This window comes from Truncatella angustata, assembly GCF_020726525.1.
Source record: "Truncatella angustata strain MPI-SDFR-AT-0073 chromosome Unknown BKA67scaffold_1, whole genome shotgun sequence".
In the NCBI taxonomy this organism is placed as follows: domain Eukaryota; kingdom Fungi; phylum Ascomycota; class Sordariomycetes; order Amphisphaeriales; family Sporocadaceae; genus Truncatella; species Truncatella angustata.
This window is the reverse complement of record NW_025763381.1, coordinates 1,792,433-1,804,653: the sequence shown is the minus strand read 5'-3', so window position 1 is coordinate 1,804,653 and position 12,221 is coordinate 1,792,433. Positions and strand designations below refer to the sequence as shown.

At 50.9% G+C, this 12,221-nt stretch overlaps 4 protein-coding genes across 4 annotated transcripts; 2 read left to right on the top strand and 2 right to left on the bottom strand.

Moving 5' to 3' along the window:
* Nucleotides 1–234: 234 nt before the first annotated feature.
* BKA67DRAFT_666264 (uncharacterized protein) lies at nucleotides 235–1,140 on the top strand (the record flags this gene model as incomplete). Its single annotated transcript, XM_046108591.1, has 1 exon — nucleotides 235–1,140. The coding sequence occupies one exon, from the start codon at nucleotides 235–237 to the stop codon at nucleotides 958–960; it is 726 nt and encodes a 241-aa protein (XP_045963589.1). The 3' UTR covers nucleotides 961–1,140.
* Nucleotides 1,141–1,728: 588 nt separating this feature from the next.
* Nucleotides 1,729–3,183, bottom strand: BKA67DRAFT_652685 (uncharacterized protein; the record flags this gene model as incomplete). Its single annotated transcript, XM_046106211.1, has 1 exon — nucleotides 1,729–3,183. One exon carries the CDS (start codon nucleotides 3,181–3,183, stop codon nucleotides 1,729–1,731), a length of 1,455 nt encoding a protein of 484 aa, XP_045963588.1.
* A 211-nt stretch (nucleotides 3,184–3,394) lies between these two features.
* BKA67DRAFT_14328 (uncharacterized protein) lies at nucleotides 3,395–5,887 on the bottom strand. The gene has a single exon (XM_046095067.1). The coding sequence runs from the start codon at nucleotides 5,595–5,597 to the stop codon at nucleotides 3,606–3,608; it is 1,992 nt and encodes a 663-aa protein (XP_045963587.1). The 5' UTR covers nucleotides 5,598–5,887; the 3' UTR covers nucleotides 3,395–3,605.
* Nucleotides 5,888–6,983: 1,096 nt separating this feature from the next.
* BKA67DRAFT_13824 (uncharacterized protein) lies at nucleotides 6,984–10,575 on the top strand. The gene is made up of 3 exons (XM_046095046.1): nucleotides 6,984–7,490; nucleotides 7,586–9,304; nucleotides 9,357–10,575. Exons 1-3 carry the CDS (start codon nucleotides 7,407–7,409, stop codon nucleotides 10,527–10,529), a joined length of 2,976 nt encoding a protein of 991 aa, XP_045963586.1. The 5' UTR covers nucleotides 6,984–7,406; the 3' UTR covers nucleotides 10,530–10,575.
* Nucleotides 10,576–12,221: the final 1,646 nt, after the last annotated feature.

Below are 12,221 nucleotides of genomic sequence, written 5' to 3'. Positions count from 1 at the left end.
GGCGGTTGGGGTCGCACAGCGAGTTTTCATTGTCACCATCATTTATTGTGCTCATGTGAACCACTCGAACGGTTGAGCTTTCTTTGTCATCATCAGGCATGGTACTCACATATGAACAACGATAACATGGCATCCCAAGAAACCTTCATGACTCACTGTTGATGAATAAGCATCATCTGCTTCATTGCAAAAAGCAGACGCTTCCTCCAGCTAAGCTAAAGATTGCTCCATAAAATGGCCGACACTGGTTCATATTCGAACTCCGGCTGCCAATACATGCGCGTAACATGCGCTAAGACAGGATGTACTGAGCCAGCCATCCATGTCATCCGCGAGAAGACATGTTCTCTCGGACTGGCGCATTCCGTAGTCTGCTATCACAACTTTCGTGGCGTTATGCTGGCACATAACATGAGGGTAAGGATACCTACGCTCCAGAAACTCGAAAGCCCGATTAGGGCAAAATCCGGCGATACTGACAACAGCTATACGACGCACAATATGAAGGTGTTCTGTCCTGCACATATTTATCACCACAAGGCTCTGCCCGGCCCGAGGAAGGCACGGGACCTGGAATGTTTTGTCGATTTTTGGATGGACTACGCGTACGACTCGTTGGCATCTACGATTCGGCATCCTGAGTTATGGGACGAGCTCTCGTTCAACAAACCAACCAAGTTCAATGAACGGAGAAAGTCTAAGAAGTCAAGTGATGGATCCGGCTACGACGCCGGGGTTGACGTCTTGGACCCCACTGACGGCGAGAAGAGCAGGAACAGTGAGCAAAATTATGACGAGGAAAGTTGCGACGGTGGGCAGAGTGGTGATGGTGACGTGGGCGCTCCACATGAGGAGATGGATGATTCTCCCCGGAAGTTGGATGCGCAGCAGTTCAAGAAAATGTTTCGGGAGTATGCTGCTGAACTCTTACTGGACGGTATTGCTTTCGAAAGATCTTAGTGTAGCTGTATCATGAGACATACCCACTAATTGATGTATTCAAAATTCGTACTACTGGGAAGAACTATTGTTGTGTTGTCGCGCGTTTGATGTGTAGTGGCAATGAAACCTTTGAATTTCGAACTCGCACTCTGTAGTCTCATACAACTCTAAAATAAAGACTTAGCACACGTAAACATGAATAGAAGACTGCAAAATAGAAACATAATATCAAGACTTTTCAAACGTTCCTATCGTTCAAGAACTATGATAGTATTCCGAATGTCATATAATAGAGCTCAAGAAGCAGACCAAAACAAATGAAAACAAATAAGAAGGGATATCATACATAGACAAGGTAGACCTGGATATAAAATAATACATGCAAAATGAAGAACAAAGAAAAGAAAAAGATGCATTGGATCAAGTACCGACAAAAAGAAGATCTCTTAAGAGAAATAAAGGTTTCAAAGATTTTAGAAAGATGGTCGATAGAGGAATCGAAAAACCTGTCTACGGGCTAGGCTTTTTGCTCCGTGTAGGGCCGCGGATGATGACGGCTTCCTTCATCCTGCTAACTAGGCCATCTGACCTGAAAATGATTCACATAAACTGCATTAAAAGACCACCCCGCCAGGAAACCAGTGTTGAGAGCACTTGTCGTTGTGGGTTGCTGTGAAACCTTCATTAAAACGTCAAGTGAATCCCAATGCCGGTTGCACCTCACCGTGTTATGCCGACCTTTTCCCTGAAACTTATCCGCCTGCCTGCCACCCACCGCACACTGCTTTATGGCTCCCTGCTAATATTCAAATCAGCCAGGGTTTCTTCCAGTGTCTCTTGCTCGGCCTCCGTCTGTCTCTCGTCGCAGAACCCATCCCAAGCAAGCTGGATATCCTCCGACTCGTCAACTTCCGCTTGTCCCCAGACACTCAACATGCTGAGCTTCAATATTTGTCTCGCAAATACGAACTCTGGGTCATACGCGTTACTCAACCATTCTGGTCCCATAGCCTGCTCAAACACCCCCTTGATCGCGTCGTCATCTCGGGAATCCGCATCCATGAGCCTTTTGTGCAGAGGCTCTGGATCATATTCGGGCCAGCTCTTGGTCGCAACTTCATTGGTCCACAACCATCTCGGGGGCTCTGCAGTCATGAAACGAGGACCGAAGATTGCCGCCTCCCAATCAAGAATGCCCGTGATGTATGGCTCATGGTTGGTTGCATAGTCTATCATGATATTACTAGGCGTGAGATCCAAGTTCCAGAGACAGAAACGCGTGTCTTCGTCATTGCCGTCATCAACACTTGCAAAAATATCACCTTCATTCAGTTGTCCAAGTATATATAACAAGGGCTTGTAGTGGTACTCGACGATGTTCAGATCTGGGGTCTCTTGGTGCAGGGCCTGAGATATTCGTCGTTTGAGTGGCGCGAGCATCATTTCGCCAACTGGAAGTCCTGGCGGATCGGCGTAGAGTCTATCGAGAGGCAGCAGCCCGTTCTCCTCGTCTTCAAAGTCAGTGTGACGAGCCTGGTCACCCGCGAACGTAGTTCCAAAAGCAGAGATCTCGAGCAACTCATCGGGCTTCGGGGATATAGATTTCTCGGCAGTGTTGTGTGTGGGAGGGACGTTGATGATACCAGTCACGGCGCTGCTGATACTCTCGAAGTCCATATACAGACGCGCGATTTGTGTCGCAACAGCCATCCTCTGGCTCTGCGCCAAAGCCTCCCATTCCTTCCCTAGATTCATACCCGGGATGCGCTTCGTCATTATATAAGGATACCCGAGATCATTATCCTTGGTGCCATCCCACCCCACCACCTCCGGCAGCCTCAGCGCTCTCGACTCCCCTTCGGCCGGGCTTGTACGCCGCTCGAGATACCTCAGCACTCCTACGGTGTTCGTGACGGTGTCCTCAAGTTCCGGCAGCTTGAGCACGTACTCTCCGCATGCGGCGCCGTCTTCGTGGAGGACAGAAAGCCCAAAGACTTTGTTGTAGGTGCCCACGGCCAAGAAGGCGATATTATGCCTCGCGTTTGGCCACAGGGTCTTGCAGAGCGCCTGGATTCTGGGAAACCAGAACGGCGGCGGCTGGTAGTAATCGTCCCCGGTCTCGTATCGAATAACACTTTCAGAGCGTGGGGTGGTAGGTCTCGAGCCTGGGCTGGGGTATAATATGGAGGAGGGGGAACCAGGCGTGCTGGGAGTTTTGGTTGCGATAGCGGGTATATCCATGTTGTCTTGCGGGATCTGAAGTGAGTTTCTTATTACAACTCTACGGTGTCAAGTTTAATTGCCGACCCCAAGGAGATAGATAGACTGTGGCGACCTTGAAGTGAATACCCCTCGGTATAAAGACATTTGGCGTCTTTGTTGCTCATTGTTTGGGTTACGGTTGACGCATGTCAAGTACACTTGTACATCTGAACTTTTCGTGGATGTGCTATCCGCGGTAGAGAATCGAGAAAGTCGCGAAAGCGTACACAAGATAAGCATGACAACAGAAGACCAGGCGACTTTATACTAAATACCTCCATCCTCCTGCCCGTAACCGTCTGCGACCGCCAAGGATTGGGGCGGATGTCTCACATCAGATATCCCAGGAATGGCTCCATTTTTGGGAATGTAAGCAAGTTATCGATCTCGTGACATATATCTTACGGAACCAATTCCCAGCGCACGTAAAAGTCCATCGAGTAGCCTACCCTACCGATCCTCGATTGGTACTCCTGCTTCGTAAGGCCTCTTGCGTCTTGGTTGTCACCCCATGTCTTGATACCGCCGAGATGCAATGTCTGGCCCGGCGCTCCTAATTCTCTCGCCTTGACATCAATCCACCACCAGTGCCCGTCATGCTCCAAGGGTATATTCTCATCTTTCCTACCGTCTTGGCCGTGAATGCATAACACGAGCAGATAGTTTTTGCCCTGGCCATGCTTTTCACCTATCCAATGCTCGCAGACCTTGGCGAATTGGAAGCGAATTACTTCATTGCTATTCACAGAGATGTGCTTCTCAGGCGGTGCGAAAGTGAATTCGGAAAGGCCTTCCCGAGTGCCGATGCCATACCATTCCGCCTGTTCGCCGTTTGTGGGCCCGATGCTATACTCTTCCCAGGTTGGTATGCGACCGTCTGCGCGGAAGAAATGCCTCTGATCCGAGGGAAAGTGCTTCAGCCCGAATAGATCGTTGCTTAGATAGAACATGGAAGGATTAAATCCTGGAGTATAAGCGTTGTTCATCAGCGCGCCCGCGCCCCAACATGCATCGAGCAATTTCCACTCTCCATTGTCAATCCGCACGGCGTTCCAGGCATGCCCAGTCGGGTTTCTAGCGGGGGGCGGTTGCCCTTTCTGCAACGCCGTATGTCCGAATCCCTTGCCATGCCCGGTCACCATGACACATTCCAAACCAGCACGTTTTGCTATCGCCATATAGACCTCGGCATATCCTTGGCAAACGGCTTTTCCGTGAAAGATGGTCTCTTCGACACCGCGACTCTTGATACAGTTTCCGAAGAACTCCTCAGTGTTGTAGGCAATATTGTGGTGCATCCACGTAAAGATAGCCCGAGCCTTGTCCGTCTGCGACGGAAACGAGCCACACAAGACGTTGGCGAGAAAGCCAACTGGATCGTTCCGAGGAAGAGAGTGGGCTGGGTACTGAGCTGCGATCGCGTCAGGTCGGGAAAAGTCACGGCAAATCAGGCAGGTCACTGCATTGTTGGCAGTGGCACGAACGGCAATTGCATCTATCTGGGTCATTGACGGACGTGAGGAGGTGGGAACAGGTGGCGGTCCGTTGGGCCTCTTTGCCAGTGGTGGCCCCCTTGGCTCGAACGAGTTGGGATGCGTATACCCTCCCGTGGGTGGCGGGGGCAGTCGTCGAGGCAGAATAGGAGGGGCGTCATCAACCTGCTCTTGCGGTGTAGGTGGTGGCTTAACTGGCCTGGAAGGTAAGCGTGGAGGCAGACCTGGCCGTGGTGCGTTATCCTTGACTTGAGGAACTATAGGAGCTGACTTGATGGCTCGGATTGGAGCCTTTGCCGCCTCAGTTGCTGCCTGCGCCTCCCTTTCCCGTTTTGTCGGAGGAAGAGGCGGAAGTTTTGCTTGGTCCAGAGCCGGCGGGAGTTTCCGGCTCGATTGCGTCTCCGTTGAAGTGATACTGGTATATGAAGGTGCACGACGTAATGAGAGATTAGAAATGGTGGATATCTGAGACACGTCAGAGGAGTTGGAACCTCTCCGTACTTGCAAAGTCTGTGTCGAAGACCTCCGAGGCGGCAGAGATGGTGAGGGCTGTGAAGTATTGGTGTTGGTCCGCGAAGGAAGGGCAGGAGGCGCACGTCGATTAGCAACAGCGCCCGTCGCCTCGAGGACTGGCGCTACGGTGGTCGATCGCTGAGGCAGAGCCGGTGAAGAGTCTCCGTTTTGGGGCCGGGAAGGGATGGAATGAACTCTGGGCGATTGTGCAATCCCACCTCCGTCAAGATTTGGGATCGATGTCTCTGTTTTCGGCCGTCCTGGGGGAGGTGGTGGGGGAGGTCGTTTCTTCGGCCCTTCGCCCTGACTGCTGAAGTTCTTCTGCTGGTTCAAGGCTGCTATACGGTCGGCCAATGAATTGAACTTGGGCTCCTCTACTTCAGCCATGTTCTCCTAGCCAATTCGTCTGAATCTTGTGCGAATGTGTCTCGAGAAAGTCGCAAGGCGCAAGTATAGCTTGTATAGTGGGGCACCCGCCGGGTATGCGAAAGCGAATGTGGGAGTGAAAGGTAGGCTATATATGCTATTGATAACTTAACACATATGAACAAAAGGGTATCTCTCTGATTGCAAAGGAAGGGAAACAGTTGCGCCGAACGAAATGACGAGGTAAGACCGGGGGGGATTCGGTTTGGGAGAAAGAACACCATTTACAGGCCAAGTTTGCCTCACGGACAGCGGTCCGTTTTTGTTTCTTGGTAGCGGCGCTGTCGTATATATAGCAGTTCATCACCCCACTATGCACGGCACAGCCCTGCCGAGTGGAGCAGGCTAGGCGATCCTTCGACCCCTGCCATCACCACTACTCTAGTATGTACATACCTGAGCGATTTCGACTACCGGCAGCATTATTACAGTAACTAGACTAGTAGTAAAACTACGGTAGCAGACAGCATCTCTCAACGGTCTCTCTTCTCATTGGCTCCGCCGTGACCAGAATTTGATATCACACAGTCTACATACGTGATTGCTGCAGAGCTGTCGTTCAGGAGTGACTCGCTTCGACACCTTTCAATCCCTGCGTCGATTGTGCTCAATACTTGTATATAGCAAGGCCGGATGGGATGGGCCACTCAAAGGTCGGACAGTCATCACTAGTTGTGAAGGCTTCCATGGGTATGTAACTCCTGGATAATAGTGCGTATACATCATCGCCTGGTGAGTTCTCCATCAACCTGGTGAGTTTCCCATTATGCGTACGAGTTGTAAGACTAGCTTAGCACCGCTAATTCACTTTGCCGCCTGTTTGATTTGGGTATGTTTCCCATACATTTTCGGTTTCACTCCATGAACGCCGCAGCTCCCAGTACAACCAGTCGTTTTCCAGGCCACATGATTCAATGCAGCTTCAATTGGGAACGTTCTCCCACAACCCTGGTTTAGCTCTCACCTTTTCCTACAGAACGTACAACGTAGCACGGACTAACGTCATAGACTCTAGCTGGCACAGGCGTAAGCCTCATTTCTGGCCGAGGGCAAGGGGAGATATTTTGCTCAATGCGACTGCACAGAGTCTTGACAAGGCTGTCTGTGGTGCCGGCAAAAGAAGGAGGGAGTACTGTTGCGGCTCCTGTTATCAAGACAATCTCATTGAGAGGGGTCGCAACTGTCTACATGGTATGTACTTATAGTATGTAACTCCACCCCTGCAGCAAGCTCCTGTGGAGATGCCCCCAGATCGCAGAAGCCGTCACTGCCCCCTGGTCCCTCCTGGTCGAGTCTGCCTTGCAGGCCTTGCAAGCCTTGTGGTGTCGGGTGTCGGGTGGTGGAGCAGTCCGTAATAATCTGTCAGTCTGTGCTCAGCTCCCATCTGCACTACGGATCCGTATTAGCGCCAGACTAGCTCGAGGTGGCTAGCCTCTGTGCCAGCCTGTTTGGAGCATTTCTGGCCCCACATTGCATATCCAGTCCCCATACTCACCTTGGCATGTACATACACACACCAACTTCTTGCCCCGCAGGACTGTCAACTGTCAACCGTCGATGAGCGACGAGAATCACAAGCGGCTATCCGCACATGATTCTTCAACCGATCCTCCGTACACTGGATTATCTTTCACGTACCCGGTCTATTGTTTCGTTCCTCCCTCCTCGGACCTCATTCTTGACTCTTCTGATGCGCCCGGTATTGGATTGGGCGCCAGACCCAGACCCAGACTTAGGACTTAGACGCACACGCAGACTTTCCAGCGCGACATGGCGTCGAGCCTCGCGTTCCCGTCAGCTAAGCTTGGTATCCTCGGCTTGCCTGTAGAGATCATCAAGGAGATCTGCAGCCACGTATGTTCGTCCCGGTCTTTCATGATATACCATACCGCATGTTTACTTGTGTACATCTGTCTATCTGTCTATCTGCGTCTGATGCCGTGCCCCAGTGCTCACAGTCCGACCTCATATGCCTCGCGTTGGTGTCGCGGCAGTTTCATGAGCTAGCCGCGTCCCAGCTCTACCGTAACTTCCACATCGTATTCCCCGACGAGGATGACCCGACCTTCGACTCCCCAATTGATGGGCTCGCCAGTGGCCTGGATACCTTTGTCACGAGCGATTACGATTACGCAAAACATCTCCACGACCTCTCTCTCGATACGCTGAGCGCTGGCGCAAGGGCGGAACAGGCTTATAAACCCTACTTGTACAAAGTCAGTTGTGGCAAGTTCATGAACACACTGCTGCTCCTTGTCTTGCGGAGGGCCACATCCCTCGAGACCTTCAAATGGAATATCCGTGTCGAGCTCAGCCGCCCTGTCTACAAGGCCCTACACAACATCACTTCCCTCAAGCATCTTCACCTGCGCATGCAGAGTGGCTACTCACTCTACGAAACACCGCCGCCCCTGCCGTGGAGCGGTATCACCGCCACCTCACCCTCGGGTTCTGCTTCGCCTGCCGTGCCGCTTACAAGTAACACAGCATGGACAAATCCCAGCGCCCCGAGTCCGTTGTACAGCACTGGGTCCAATGCGCCTTTCTTTGGCCCCGTCCCATCCACAACCGGCCCCTGGGGTCTCAATATCCCTACGCAGTATACTACTTATGCGCCTCCCCCCATCATATCGTTGCCACCCAATGGAAGTCATGCGGCCATGCCAACACCTCCCAAACCCCCATTCAGAGCGAAGCCCATCAAAAAGTCCGCCACCACCAAGGAACCACTCACTATCGCCGGCTTCAACAAGTTGCACACCCTGAGCGTACTGGATATCGACAGTCTCGACATCATCGCAGAAATACAGGCTTGTATCCAAAACTCATCTTCCCAACTACGGAAGCTGAAGCTCTCCTTCTCAGACGGTCTTGCTTCTCAAGCGAGGAAGCCAAAGGTCGAAGTCGATCCTAATGAGTCCGACGATGACGACGAGTTTCAGATTGTGCCCATGACTACCAGTTACGATGACGGTACTGGCCCCGCTAGAGCTTTCCGAGCTCAACAGGAGCGTAAGGCACAAGAGTTGGTGCTGGGCCGTGTTTTCGCCGTGGATACTTTCACTTCAAGGACAACGCAATTGGTCCAGAGGCTCAAAACCAGAGCTACTGAGAAGGCTCAGCAGAGAAGTCTGCAGCAGAACCCTGTGGCGGACCGCCAGAACATGTTCCTTTCCACCATACAATTAGTCTCGAAGCGGTTGTGTGACAATACTGTACAGGTCGCCTCGGAGCAGAAGGAGATTTTGGACTTGATAACTGCAGCATCCAAGTTATATGTTGAAGACGTCGACAAGGACGTTGCCAGAACGTCTCAGGGAATTTACATTCCGCCGTCTTGGCTACCGGAAGCGGGGGAAAGCTCCTCATCTACTACACTGCTAGGCAATGACGCTGAAGCGGCGACGGCCTCCGCTCCGCCTAATGCGAAGCCCCGTTCAAGTTTGCAAGAAGACAATGACGACACCGAACCGGAAGATATCGATGTTGCCAAACCAGAGGAGCAGCTTAACGAGGATGTCCTGGACACATCCAATGATGATCTGACACCAAAGAATGAACCGTCCCTTCCAAGCACAGCATTCCCTACACCGAGTGCCACAAACTCGACTCGAGGAACTCCCTCCCAAGCTAGCTCTGCCACGCCAAGCATAGTTGCTGCTGCTAAGGCATGTTGCGTCTCATAGTTATTGGAGAAGACACTACTTACAAAGTAAGCAGGAAACGGTCGATCGCCCCAGCAATACGGACAATATGTTTGGCGTTGTGACAGAACCCAGTGCCCAATCGCACACAGACGACTCGCAACCGCACAGTTACCAAGACGTCCAACATGAAATTAATGTGATTGAGGCAGAACTCGAGGAGCTTGGAGAAGTTCCTTTATCTGCCTGTGATACCGACGAGGAGATACAGCGCCAGGTCAGCGAGTATGTACGAGCAACAAGGGGGATAGCGCTGAAATCATTGAGTATTCACCTCATTCCCGTCAAGGCATCAGTGCTTGGGCGCGCTATAGACCTTCGAACATTGACCAGAATTACCCTGCTCAATGTTGGTAACCAAGCTCCAATTTGGGCTTTAATGACCAGGGAGAACAAGGCAGGATATCTTCCACTGCGCAAGATCTTTACCGACAATGTTTCTTCTCATTTCTTGAACTTGGTGTCACAATTGGAGACGGTTGAAGAACTGTTTCTGCTTGAACGTAGTCTCAAGTACAAACCTGAGAGCTTTGCTCCAAGGACTGAGATTACGTTGGATCAGATCCGCCGAGCAATACTGAAGAAACACATGCGAACCATTAAACGTTTAATGATCAAAAACCAGAAAGAAGGAGACAATTCTTGGGATATGGACGAGAAAACCATACAGCTAATTTGCAAGCGTGGTAAAGGTCTTGAAGAATTGGCTATCAACACGGGCATATCTGCAATTCATGCCTTCCTGCAACATTTGACTGGTCTTTCGAACTTGAGGGCTCTGCATATCTTGTTTTTCCGGGTCGAGGATACATGTCTTTCCGTCATGCGCGAGACTAGACGTTTCATTGTCGACACTATTTCGCATCATCCCGAGATGTTGCTCGAGTGGATCGCCATGGGCGACGATAACCGCGCGGATCGCCTCGTTCGCAGAACCGACAAGCCTCGGCGGCCTATGAAAAAGAACAAAAGTAAAGAAAAAGAGTTGGTCCAAGGGTTGATGAATACAGCGGATCCTGCGTTGCCTATCTTACCGACCGATGCCTGGGATGACAGCTCGAGCGAGAGTGAGTTCGATGACGATGGGGGCCAACCATACCTGAAGCTTGATCTCATTGAGAATATTTGCTTCTACGACATCTGGGGCGTTCGTATCTTCAAGAAGGAGGTGGTCGCCGCCAGGCTATGACACTAATGTTCTTATATGATATACGAAATCGAATAATGACCGCGGCGTTGGGGATGGATGTATTGTTAGATGATGCCCATGTCTTTGGCTTTCAGACTCTCACGGTTTGGGGAGATATCGATACCCCGGTAGATAAACAACGATTTGTCCTAAGTTTTCCGGAGTCAGAATCTTCAGGATAGGAGAAAAAGAATGTCCTTGTTTTTACGAGGCTGGATTGTTGGCGGCTTCGTCCGTCCATCCGCCATATACTGCGTCTATATGATGAGAGTGGCAACACAAATTTTGCCCGTAACGATATCCGATAGCTGACAGAGTCCCAATTGTGCATTGATGCCAGACTTGACACGATCCAGCAGCGCCAAAGAAGGGTGTTTCACTAGAAAGTTTCGACTTCCGGAGCGGGAAATGTTGGGTGTGTCCGGGCTTTGACTAGATTTGTAATGTCCTGCAATCGCCGACGTACGATACGTCGATCTCGCTGCTTGTACCTTTATGCTACCTATTTTTATATACTTATTGTCTTCACTCTAGACTGAACCTCGTCATAACCGAATCGTAGGCAGCGCGGGTGGAGCTGCTAGCCATGTCGTGTCAAGGGCGGCATGAAGATTTACACATATATCTATATATAGTGTCGCCACGATCATGCTGACCACTCGCTGGTTGAATGGTCTATCGAAAATGGCAGATCATATTCCATACCTCCTGCTTGGCCCAGAAGAATTGAGCAGTGCTCAATGCCACCGTGCCGCCGGGTGTCCCGAGGGACAATCCTGCTTGCAGTAGCCAGGAGCATCCAGGCACGATGTGGTATCAATCAACCCCCATCCTCGCATGAAACAGGAGAAGTTTTTGACCATCATCGATGCTCCATTTGAACCACTGGACGCCACAAAGGATTCCGTACCACTCACTTTCTGGGTTCGTTTCGACGAGTACCTTTGTCGACGAGTTCCTTTGATTGTATGGCTGATTTGCCTATCGCCCAACGTCAGTACCATGCGAAAACATCTCTCGTCATCCAAGTGAGCGATATTTTGAAGAGAAGATCCAATCTTCGGCGCAGCCAATGGAGAACATCGTCGTCGGTCTTAACAAGAACTTTTGGCACGAGTGCAACGTCAAGCTCTGTACAGTATTCCAGGCCTGCAGCTGTGGAAGATGATCGGGCGACAACTCGGTGTCTCTCTTGGAAAACTCCAGAAGGGTAATACCTCATCTCGGGGCCGATGCTGACGAATGTTGTTTAGAATCTGAAGTCCTTATTTGACGGCGCTGCATGAGTTTGGCGCCATCCTGTATAGATGAAAGACGGAAATAGAATACCCTTAATCTGATGTTAGCATTGGCACGTAGCAATAGCATTCTTGGGATTGACTTCGAAAGGACAATGCAGCACCATGGGCGTATCAGAGGCTGGGCAGTGCGACGAATATAGCAAAGTATGTACCATGAGTTTGATGCGCAGGACTATAATCTTCCTTGTAACCCAAGCATGACAGGAAGGCTGTACAGCCGTCAGTCAACTCGGTCCCGACTCCCTGGGCCCGGGGTTTAACATAGAGCAGCTAGCAATGGCTGACAATGCCATGCGCAATAATTAGCACAACTGCATGATTGCACCCGCCTTATACTCGCTGCATATCGAAAGTTGAAGAAATGTAATCATGTCTTCGGCCATACCTGCTG

What these genes read in the sequence shown, in the direction of transcription:
- BKA67DRAFT_13824 (XM_046095046.1), top strand. Translation starts at nt 7,407, where the DNA reads ATGGCGTCGAGCCTCGCGTTCCCGTCAGCTAAGCTTGGTATCCTCGGC. An exon ending in TCAAGGAGATCTGCAGCCAC is followed by an intron (nt 7,491 to 7,585) that starts GTATGTTCGTCC and finishes GCCGTGCCCCAG; the next exon opens with TGCTCACAGTCCGACCTCAT. An exon ending in GCATAGTTGCTGCTGCTAAG is followed by an intron (nt 9,305 to 9,356) that starts GCATGTTGCGTC and finishes CAAAGTAAGCAG; the next exon opens with GAAACGGTCGATCGCCCCAG.
- BKA67DRAFT_14328 (XM_046095067.1), bottom strand. Translation starts at nt 5,597, where the DNA reads ATGGCTGAAGTAGAGGAGCCCAAGTTCAATTCATTGGCCGACCGTATA.